This window comes from Ascidiella aspersa, chromosome 5 (genome assembly GCF_963924565.1).
Source record: "Ascidiella aspersa chromosome 5, kaAscAspe10.2, whole genome shotgun sequence".
Taxonomy (NCBI): Eukaryota; Metazoa; Chordata; class Ascidiacea; order Phlebobranchia; family Ascidiidae; genus Ascidiella; species Ascidiella aspersa.
Genome location: NC_139451.1, coordinates 19,238,523 through 19,250,443, shown reverse-complemented (window position 1 = coordinate 19,250,443; position 11,921 = coordinate 19,238,523). Strand labels below are relative to the sequence as shown.

The 11,921-nt window shown below is 37.9% G+C and overlaps 1 protein-coding gene across 5 annotated transcripts in view; it reads right to left on the bottom strand.

Annotated features, from left to right (window-relative positions):
* Window positions 1–6,306: 6,306 nt before the first annotated feature.
* LOC146145236 (uncharacterized) overlaps window positions 6,307–11,921 on the bottom strand; it is a 57,208-nt gene continuing 51,593 nt past the window's right edge. For all 5 annotated transcript variants that reach the window (XM_083390336.1, XM_083390335.1, XM_083390337.1 and 2 more), the window contains 4 exons: window positions 10,643–10,886; window positions 9,876–9,991; window positions 9,136–9,233; window positions 6,307–8,279 (listed from right to left, as the gene is read on the bottom strand). In XM_083390336.1, the coding sequence (XP_083246462.1) occupies window positions 8,130–8,279; window positions 9,136–9,233; window positions 9,876–9,991; window positions 10,643–10,886 (608 nt within the window). In that variant the 3' untranslated portion in view covers window positions 6,307–8,129. The remainder of the gene's footprint in view (window positions 8,280–9,135; window positions 9,234–9,875; window positions 9,992–10,642; window positions 10,887–11,921) is intronic.

Here is an 11,921-nt window from a genome sequence, read left to right as displayed (position 1 = left end):
GCACTCCAGGCGAGCGAAGCGAAATATCTTGTTATTGCTAGCGAGTTTTTATTACATAGGCCTCCTAATTTTAGTATCTATAAAGCAGGGCTGCGGCGTTCGGTAAGAATAGCCGAGTCCAATTCCCGACTCCGGCCAAACGTGCGATTTCATCAAGTTACCATCCCCTTGTAGAGGTGTCATATAACTTCATCCACTTACAATACGTGGGTGGAAAATATTTACCTTATGCTATTTTTTAGCGTCGACGTTTGGGCGCCCTACAGTTTGACAAGCGCTGTTAGGGTGGCACTATTTTGGCACCGGATTATTTGCCTCTGTTTGGGTTTAGGCACGGGTAATGGGTAGAATTGGAATTTGGGCTGGGGTTAAAATTATTAGGGGAGTTAATGATGAAGTAAGGGATGGAGTTTGGTGTTGAGTAGAAGATTGTGAAGGCCTATTTCAATACAAAGTGTTACGAATCCAGTTATATTGCTCAGGGTTTATTGATAGAAAAAAAACTGACTAAATTTTTTTCTAGACTAGGTTCTTTTTTAATAAATATAAATCTGTGCGGCCATTTTTGGTTGAAGAATGATATCCAAACAGCCTAATTAAACTTTCCTTTTCCAAACACCTATTTTTTAAGAAATGCTTTAATTTTATCTGTGGATGAATGTTTACAGTTTTACGATTTCAAACTATTCAAGTGTTGGAATATGTCATTTAAAGATTTCAAATTTGAATTTCAGAACTGACCAACGCCATAATAAAATCCCAATTCTTTTTCGGTATAAGATCTAAGTGCCCTAAATAACATCCAAATCCGAAGGGAATAGGTATGAAACTATTAGGCACCGCCACCGTATATGCTTCATGTTTGAAAAGGCGGCATTTGGGGCACTGTTTTGACACCAGACTGTTTGTCCTTGATAGGGGTTTGGGTTGGTAATGGGTATGGGTAGAATTTGTGTTCAGAATGGATTTTTTAGAGGAGTAGGTGGCGAATTTAGGGGGCTTTGTCATCATGCAAAACGTTGTTTAAGTCTTATTTTGGCTGTTTGGGTATTTTTCCGAATACCAATAAACATGAGGAGGAATAAAATCATTTATGCTTTCATACAACAGTGCACCAAAATATCTTTTGTGTATATTACACCATACAGAAGCATTAAATGTACCATGTACATAGAAACGCACCATATTAATATTTCCTATTGCTCGTTTGAAAACACATTTTGTGTGATTTCAGACACGGCGAAACAGGGAACCACACTTTGAACAATCCTTCTGCTACGTCGTCAAATAAAAGGTCTTACAACGCTTTAAAGCCTGTGGTGGTGTGGTCAAAGAAGCGAGACTCCATTCCGTACAAAAGAGCGAACAGGAGACCCTTCGTAGAACTCGGAACTACTGAAAAACTGTTGAAGGAAAGTCCCGCCGCCGACGTAGACACCGACAACGGGGATTTAAAGGGGAGTCGACACGAGGTCAGAGTCGATAGTTACGATACCATTGGCAAACAAGAAATAACCTAGAACTTTACAAAGACTGATAGGCATTACGAGAAAAATGAAAAGCCTGGGCGGAGGTTGACGAAGTTTCGCATCTAAAAATGCAACAAGAAATTTACACTGACAAAAAAAATATGCTGAATACCAAAAAAAATATACTGAATACCGTCTGAAAGGCTTTTAGCGAAAACAGTTGACCTATAATCAGGATTGTAGGGCAAGCAAGGTCAGGTTAAAAGCAAAACTTGCCTGCAGCAAGATTCCAACTCACGACCTCGGTCACTTGATGTGGATTTTTTGCTTAATTCCAGTTAAAGTTCCTACACCCATAGATGTTTTAATATTAAATTAACGGCTGCCCACTCGGTTGAATTGATAATACAATATTCGTGCAGTTATACCTTTCATTTATTAGTTCTATGAAATTCGCTTTTGGTAAACGTATAGCATACGTTTTCATCTTTATACTATTTACATGTGTTGCTTTTTATAGCTTTTTCTAAGGTGAGCCGGTTTTGAATACTGCGTTTTTTTTTTAAATTAAACAAACCGTTTTTTAACTTTGGTGTGTTCACTATATATAACAAAACACCTTGTATACAGAAAATCAACAAAGGGGAGGTAAAACCAAAACAGGAAAAATTCGGTTTGATTGATCCTCGGTTTGAGCTTAACCTGGAAAGGAAGGGAGCTAAGCTGGGTATTTCGATTGAACCCGATATTATCGACGAGATATCTTGCGACGATAAAATATCACAGCAATGCTACCACAATATAGGCAATTTATTGCTGTAGATCATAAAAAAAATTAAATTCCAAAAGAGTATAAATGTTCGGAACCAATTCAAACGACGTATACTTTTACGCAATACGTTAAAATCAACTTTAAAAAAATATAATATATTTTAAAACGACAGTTGTTCAATGCCTCTTTTATCATATGACAAATGAACTAAATCATTATATATGCATTTTACATACAGAGTTCCAAACTATTTTGAAATATTGCACAACTGACCTAATCTTTCCATGAAGTCATAGGAAAGCCAATCAACTGTAGAATACGCTATATTAAAGATAATCAGGAATTGACAACTTAAAAAAATTCGACAGGCGTGAAGTTCACAGTGGTTATTTATTTTCATACTGTCCCGTCCGTCCGCCAAGCCTCGTCGCCAGATGTTACGCGAGACCGTGGGCTCGGTAAAGTACGTCGACGGCGCGCGCTGTGTCACACTTTTCGTGGTTGGTAACGCAACCGATGCCAAAGTCAACAGGGCGATCGAAGAGGAATCGCGAAAGTTCGGCGACATTCTACGCTACGAATACCTCGACAGCTACGTGTGGGTAGCTATAGCTACGACTTCAACAAATCAGAACAGATTTTGCATAGCAGTAAAGGTGTTCAAAAATGCATAATTTGCATTAAAAGATATTTCATTTTTAGCAAAGTACTATATTGACAATTCGAAACTATTACTAACCGTAGAGCAAATTTCGGCCCAAGACGCTAAAAAATGCCTTAAAACTTACAAACTTGTTGATATTGATTTTTGGTTATATTAATAACCTTATTTAGTTTATGATAACACTAATGTATCTAATACTTTATTTTTAGTAACTTCAATAAAAATATAAAAGCCATAATATTCGATAAAAGCGACATTTCGCATTTTACAGACGTTTCAGCAGTAACTCATGCCATCATCAGTGTAAAAATCAAGTGAAGATAAAAGCGATAAATCGTAAAAAAGAAAGGAAAAAAAGGACAAAAATAGCAGCGAAAAAAGGCGATGTATGGGTCAGTGCGTACAGCTAGGTATTAAAAAGATATAAAGGTGCCGAGGTTGCATCTATATTAAGTTCTGGTTTGTGATGATGGATCATCAGCGACTCCAGCAAAAAAAGGCGATATTTGTCATGCCGCGAACCCAATATTTCCGGTTTGTTGAAATTAACCTTATGTGTTGGATTCGCGAGTAAATGGGCACAAACTTCCGAGTTTGGTGACGACTGGTGTTCTTTCATACGGGTCTTTAGGTTGCGTTGCGTTTGGCCGATGTAAGTCTGGTTGCAGCTGCATCGCAGTCGACACACCACGTTGGTTTTGTGGATTAGCGATGGTGAATCTTTTAGGGCAAACCAGGAGGCCAGCTTTGACGTTTCACGAACCAACCTTGGCTTTGCCTTGTCGTTTGTGCTTCGTTGAATAAAACTTTGGTAAGAAGGCCTTGATTGCCGCGTTGTAAAAGTACATCTAAATAGGTTAGTCCGTTAGGTGTTTCCAACTCCCTGGTGAACGCAATGTTAGGATGGATAGCGTTTATGGTGGTGAAAAACCGTTCTAAAGAATTTGAATTTGAAAACACAAGAACAAGGTCGTCCACATACCTACATAGAACTTCCGGTTGGTCTTTCTTGATGGTTTTCTTTAAGGCCTGATCTATGACAAAGTTCATACATACGTCCGCCATTAGTGGAGCAATGGGGGACCCCATTGCAACGCCATCAATTTGCTTATAGTACGATCCATCCTTAATATAGATACAACCTCGGTACCTTTATATCTTTTTAATACCTAGCGCTACGCATTGACCCATACATCACCTTTTTTCGCTGCTATTTTTTTCCTTTTTTCCTTTCTTTTTTACGATTTATCGCTTTTATCTTCACTTGATTTTTACACTGATGATGGCATGAGTTATTGCGAAATGTCGCTTTTATCAAATATTATGGCTTTTATATTTTATTGAAGTTACGACACATAGTTATTTCAAAAGTAAGGTATCCTAATTACTTTCTTTAAAGAACTAAAGCCCACGTGAAATTTAGGTTGTTGGCCTTCAAAGCGTTTTGTGTTATTGTGTTTAAGGCTAAATCCAGATGAATTGATTTTTTTAAAACTAAATAGGGATCCAAAATCCCCATTAGGTTTTTCGTGTAATTTTGTCCGATATACACATTATCGGCAAGACAATTAGCGGTGTTTTTAAAAACCTTGACCATTTCTTGATTGCTGCCTCAGTATCGCATAACTGTGTCATTTTACAACAAACAAGTTTAAACACAAGCCGACGCTTTCGCCTTTACCAACAGGAACCTGCCTCTGAATACCCTAGCGATTTTACAGTGGTCAATCGAGCACCTTCCCCCCACTATCTCATCATTAAGATGGACGACAACGTGGCGCCATCTCACGTTCGTATCACGCATCTGGTGGGTGACGTCATACGAAAGCGCTTGCCCCTGATAAACAGCACGGACGTGAACGAGGCGCTGCAAAACTTCCCCATCATCTGCGGCGCGTATTTTTAGTGGGTGCGCCCGTGTATCGAACGCCGTCAAACAAGTGGTTGGTCAGCAGGAGCTCGTACTCGATTAACCGCTGGCCGCTCTCCTGCACCGGGCCCATGTACATGCTGTCGGCGCGAATGGCCGCGAACCTGTACTAAGTTTCGCGAAACACCGCCATGATCGCGCTCGAAGACGTGTGGGTTACCGGGGTGCTGCGGGTCAAGCTGGGCGAAGGCGACACGAACATTATGGCGTCTGGTCACTCCAAATCCGATGTCTTCTGTACCCACATTCAGTCGCCGTCAATGTTGTCACTCACTCCAGATAAGCGGCTTCAGGCAGCTCACTCTTATCAGGTGATTTTCATGAAAGAGTCAAGACATGCCTGTGCATGCGAAACGACAAGCGCCTATGACGAAACAATGACAGCGCCGACGATCAGGATCCGGGCTAACAAACTGGTTTAATCACTGTCGAGTTTCGAATTAAAACCGGAATGTCACATGACAACGACTGTCAAACAAAGCAAAAAAACACAAAACCGTTATTACCGCCTTGACTTCCAGTAAATTGAGCATATTTGAAACAAAATCTATTCATATTCTTGGTTCTTGTCATATTTTCATTTTTTTGCCTTTTAAATGGTTTCCAGTAAATTGGGCATATCAGAAAAAAATCTAGTCAGATTTGTTGGTTTCTGTATAGTTTAATTTTTTGGATAAATCAGTACATTTGTTTATACCAAGTTTACAATACAGCTGATAAATTTGATCGCAGGTATGGCAAGTTGTTAAAAATATCGCGATCGGTATAAAAATAAAATCGGAGTATCCAAAATGAATTAGGGCAATTAGCAAATAGAAAGGCAAATAGGTATAACGAAACAACCTAAATAAAGATGCTAAATCATTTCGAATTTGCAAGTAAACGTTCGATATTATTGAACCGTCTAAAGTCCACCCAGAAAACCTCCTTTATTTCGACTTTTAAAGGTTATAAAAAACCTGAAACTTTGATCTATGTGTTTTATAACTTAATAGAAGCATAAGATACTTCCTCGACCCTATCGAATTTGCACAACCTCAAGATTTTCGACAGATTTGCATAAAAAAATGTTTAATAACTTGCTGCAGATTGAACAACCTAATTAGTGTTAATAATATGTTGTACGAACAGTAAAGTTCTAAAAATCTACCGGATGCGTTCACTTAAATTTACAATACAAAGAACACGGTGCTATAGAGGGGGAAATGTCTGTTTTGCTGAAAAATGTTCCAATGGTGAGTTGGCAGAGTAAACGAATCACTCATTTTGTGAAATATTAAAACCAAATTTAATGTTGAATTTTTATTACAAGGACTTGACTGGCTCTCAAGAAGTGCGCGAGAAACTAAGTTTCCTACGCAAATGTGTTGGTTGTGCTACGTTGAACTAAGTTGCAGAAATTAATCAATGATTTGTATAGTTTTTTTGCAGCCTATGAAAATATGCCTTTTATAAAATTTATTATCGGCGCACGAATAAGCGGCCAGAAAAGAAACAACTCAGAACAAACAAACAAACGAACAGAAATGACAGAAAGTGAAAAGGCTATATACAGCTGACAAACAGTCTAATAAACGAGCAGCGGAACTGGGGCAGAGGAAAAACTCTAGGCCTGCTTTATTTATCAAAACTAAAAATCAATTCGACAAAGCAGCTCTTGCAAAAAATGGGCAACCCAACATCAATCTATGACGTAGTAACACACAATGAGACTTAAAAATCAGAAATACCTAAAGTGCTTTAGGCTCAGAAAAATCTATAAAACCGTAGTATTAAGACCAGCAACATATTACAGCCAAGTATACGCAGTAATATCCAGTACCGGATAAAATCAAAATCGTCTGACCTAAATCTGCGGAAATAAGTTTTAAATTCATCCGAATAAGGCCGATGACCAAAATAACGCCTGAAACTGTAAGTAGGGGACGATCAGGGGCCGTCGGACGCCGCTGTTTTGGCACCGTTTTTTGGGGCTTGTTTGGGGTTATTGGTGGGTAATGGGTGGGGTTAGAAAATAGATTAGGGTTAAAATTATTAAGGGAGTTACTGATGTATATTAGGGTTGGGGTTAGGTAAAGTGCTGTTTAGGCCTGATTTTAACCATTTAGGTATTATTCCGGATGGATTTAGGACTTATTCCGACTTAGACGGTAGTACGACCATTATAGGTATTCCTATTTTAGCCTTATTCCAAACTGTGTTTTATTCCGACGTTGATGTTGTTCGTAGTATCTCCGTCTTATGGCTGGATTTCGTTGTAACGTTTGGATGAAATAAGGCAATGTTGAAACTCAAAGTATAAGTAAGTGACGTTTGTGATACGATGGGTTTTATAAGTTTAAACTAATGTTGTTACGGAATATTGAGGTGCAATAAATCTGAATGGGTTTATATTTCGAGAAGCAGGTGACCAACAATTCAATAATCGTAAGAGATTTTAATATAATAGTTTTAGCACTGCTTTTCCACAAATACTTGCACACTCGCAAGGTTTTAGGGATTATCCTAAATTTCGGTACCGAACTAAAAACCTCTGAAAAAGTTGAATACTTTTGAAACGCGCGAGGAAACAGAGCAGCTGGTATAACGAAAAGCAGCTGAAGGGCGTGACATAAGGCAAGAGGTTAAAAAAAGCTTTGTAAAAATATTACATAAAAAGGCTATATGACACACTGATGTTGTACTATTATTACCGATAGCGGAGCGTACAAATAAAGGTCTCTAGCATTATAGAGTTTTCGCTTGTAAGGACGAAAACGAAATAAAAGGACGTAAGTTAATGGAAAACGCTTTGTACGAATTTCAAACCGTTTCAAAAGAAAAAAACTTAAACAGAAAACTCATGCTTTTGCTGAATGCAAGGCCGGCCTTATACACATTTGCAAACAATTTTATGAATAACAAAATAAAATTGGTCGACAAGAAGAGCATGATTTGGGTTGAGTGACAGTGTTGTTAAAGTGCTAAAATTTTTGGTGATTTTTTATAACGATGAAAAATAAACATTAAAAGTTAAGCCTAATATTAAATTTACAATGCTGTAATTATTTATTGTAAGTCTGAGTTGCGTGTAACTAGCTTTTATAGTTTTTTTAACAGCGAGGTAGAGCAATTCATGGAATGGCCAAAACTTGATATGAAAAATTAAAAACGTAGGATTTTGGCATTCAAGCGTACAAAAAAAAGAAATTGAAATATGGACGAACGTGATGAAACCAAAAAAACGAAACCAAAACGCAAAAAAACACATAATGCCTGTGAACCGAAGTACCAAACAAAACGAAGTCAGCAGTTTCAAAATAGTTGTATTCCACCCGCTGAATCGGCCTCCATCTGCTGGCTTAGGGTGAGCGGGTCATCAGGCACCTCGCTTTTGACGTGAGCTGGCAGCCAGGTCTCGTCGTCCGAGGAAACAACTTTGTCCAGTTTTGGGGCGTTTTCCATCTGAATGAAATCGATGTTGGCGTTAGTAAAATTTCTTTTAAAAAACTAGACTTTGCTTGATTCAGTACTACTGTGCCTAAACCACAGTGCCATGGCTGTATATTGATTCGCAATACCAAGAATCAGTCGGTAGAGCGACGGTCCTGGTATGGCCAAACAAAGTCATAAGTTTAAAATCTAACCATAAGCTACATTTTAGTAGATCCGACTTGTCTTGATCGTAGATGATTCACAGATGAGAACAATTATCGCAAAAAAAAAAGTATTAATGTTTTCTATTAGGTCGGGAAATTATTGCATCCGCAACATTTATGCAACAATGTAACAAAGACGTAACAATTAGAGGTGTTGTGTCGCGTGCGAATGCATTTTCTATTTCAGTACGTAGGCCAGTAATAAAGATGCAGGTTTTATTAGACTGTTATTCCTATTTCCAATTAATTGCATTTCAAATTATTGCTAAAGAATCTGATCAAATCTCATAGTGGGCAATAAAACTTGCATTAAAAGTGGGTCGCGAACTGAAAAAGGTTGTGAAGCACTGACTTAGTTAATATCCAGTTTATAGGTGTGCCTTTTTTCGTTTTGAATTTGATCATGTACTCTTCAAGAATGTTTTTTTGGGGAGCTTTATTTGTATTTAATGATCAAAACGCAGAGTTGTAAGAATTCAAATCAACTTTAGAAGCCACTTCGGCTTTCCTGTAAACTAAGAAAAATATTGAAAACTCATAAATCAAAATATTTGTTTTTGCAATTACTAAGCTCAAGACAATTTTGCGAACGGTTTTAAAATACTTTTTCAGCTAGATTCGTCAAAATTTTGTTTTGGAATGTTTCCCGTATGTTGCATTACCTTCACGTTCTTCTTTGATGTCGTTTTTACATGACCGGTGTCACAGTTAAGAGATATCGTCTGACGTAGCGTGATTCTGGTCACATGGCGTCCAAAATCTTAACGAAAATACGACACGAGAATAAAAATCATATCAGTATCAGGTAAAAAATAGAATTAAATATCTATCACAAAATAAAAACAAATCTATCACAAAATACAGAATAAGCTAATATTAAGTGCACTTGATATTAGCTTATTTCCAAGTTAATTGTACTATACACAAAGTGTTGAGAGTCAATGGGGCCATCACTAATGGTAGGTTAAGAACCACTGGTTTTGACCAGTGCTTCTTAAACTTTTTTGGTTTTGTTCACCCCTAGCATCTATCTCCAGATTTCATTCACCCTTGTCTCATGATATGATAAAACTATCTCGTCTATATATAACAGCACAAAATCACTTCGCAAGCTATCATCCATTTCTGACGGTTCACCCTTATTCACCCCTTTTGGTTGGTTCACCACTGAAAAATTTTTATTCTCCCTGGGGTGAACCATTCACCTGATTAAGAAACACTGGTTTAGACTATGCTACGTTAAGTCTTTTTATATATAGGTTATGCATACGTAGCCGGATTAGTCTTCAAAATATAAGTTACAAAGAGTTAAGTCCAAGGTGATGTACCCAAGCCGCAATGCAAACTTACTGGACCTTTGTGGTGCTGTCGCTAATTTTTAACGTAAATTTATGCTTTCTACCTTGTCTTCCGCTGCAAGACGACAACGTCGAAACTCCGCTTGCTTCGCGAAGAAGAGGCTGCGTGTCCATTAGAGATTGCGACTCTAGACTTGGAAAGGTTGAGATCGAAGGTTGCCTAAGTGGGTAATTTGTTAGGAAATTAGACTAGTTGGTAAAAAAAACTAGTGCATTTTTATCCCCAAGTCACGGCGTAACTAGTTTTGTTTGAAGCGCGTTAAGTCACAAATTAATAAAAACAATTTCTCATGCGACACCTATAGAATTTTCCCTTTATGTTGGCAACGTGACCACGGTAAGGGCATGTAACACAATCACTGCAGTAAAAACAGGAGCCACTCAGTCATTACTCGAATTTACGACAAACTATGAACAAAATAAATAGGCCGGCTGGACCCTCAAGAGAAGAAGGCTCTGTATAGTCCAGGGGTCCATGGACCACTTGGGGTCCGTAAATTAGTTTTAGGGGGTCCATGCAGACCCAATAGAAATACTACTGTATTTAAGAAGTAGGCTAATCTATTTTTCAAAGAAAACAGTTTAGTTAAAAATAAAACGGTTTTGCACTGACTATATTTAGAATCCATTCCACAATTACATTTTTGGAGCGAAATCAACAGATTTGTGAAGTCTATTTGTATTATTACGTCAATTTATGACGTTTTTTTGCCTACCGTGGTCCACGCGAAGCAAAAAAATAAAGGGTCCGCAGTAAAAAAAGTTTAAGAACCCCTGGTATAGTCACAACAGCAAAAACAAAACACGTTACCTTTCGGGTTTCAACACATTCGATGATTCGGGCACGTCATGACCACTGGGGGATTCCCAGTACCCCTGGGGCTGAGTGTTGTGCCCCACGTACGAGTCTCCGGTCGGGGTGACAGTCAGGGGGTGGCTGGAGTGGGTTGGGGTAAGGGAGAAGGGTTGACTGTCGAGTAGGGGCGCTGAAGAGGGTGGCAGGGGCTCGGCCACGGTTAGAATACAGGCGCTGGTTGGTTGGGCAGAGCTTGACGCTGTGAAATAGCACAACGTTTTTTTACCCGCGTTGCAAACTCAGGTAAATTTGAAACGACGTAAAAAATAGAATAATACAAATTCAGTTGAGGATTCTTTTAGTGCAGGCCTGCACACAGACTTGGACAACCAGATAATTATAGTTTTTCAGTTCAATCAATTAGAGCAAAATGCGACCAATTCTAATTTTAATCTAATTTGTGAATTACTAGTATACTCTAATTCTGGTGCAAATCTAATTCGGATTTTATCAAAAATGCTACTTTGTCCAAGTACGGCATTTTTAGCCTCTTTGTCAAAACAAAGAGCTTGGATTAAAACTTTTTGGTTGAAACGACTTGTGTGTAATTTTTACAGTCTAAAAAGCATATGCGATGATTAAAGGCATAAAAATTAGGACACACATATTTACCATCCACATTCTTATTAGAATAATTCGCGATTTAAATGAAATTGATTGCGAAAAATTAAATGGAGTTTTAGTTGAAATTCCTTTTTTTGAGAATTACGTAATTCTAATCTAATATGGGAAAACTTAAAATGATCTAGATCTAATCTAATTTGGAAAAACGGAAAACGAAATTTTAAAAAGCTAAAATAAATCTAGTTGTCTAGGTCTGCCTGCACAAGATACGTTCCCCTAACCGGTTCACGAAACCCCCTAATGCGGTTCACGAAACCTTTTAATATGGCCCGAGTGTGGCACGAGGTAATAACATTTTACGTTTTACTATATTTCTATTTGAAATAAATACGACTTGTTTGTGTATAACTAAAGCGAACGTAAGCGTATAACAACATAGTGATCGACTAATTCAGGAGTGGACAAAATTCAGCTCGCGAGTTGCACTTCAAATTTATTAGTTAAGTTGAAATTAACATAGAGTGGATCAACGTGTATGTTTTTTTTGACCTGGCGTAGCGAATAGTCGAATGGAACATAGAAAGTCCTACCAATGGCATTCAGAAAAAAAAAAACAATTTTAAACTATGTCAGAGACTGTCTAACTCCAGTCGATTAATCAAATATTCAT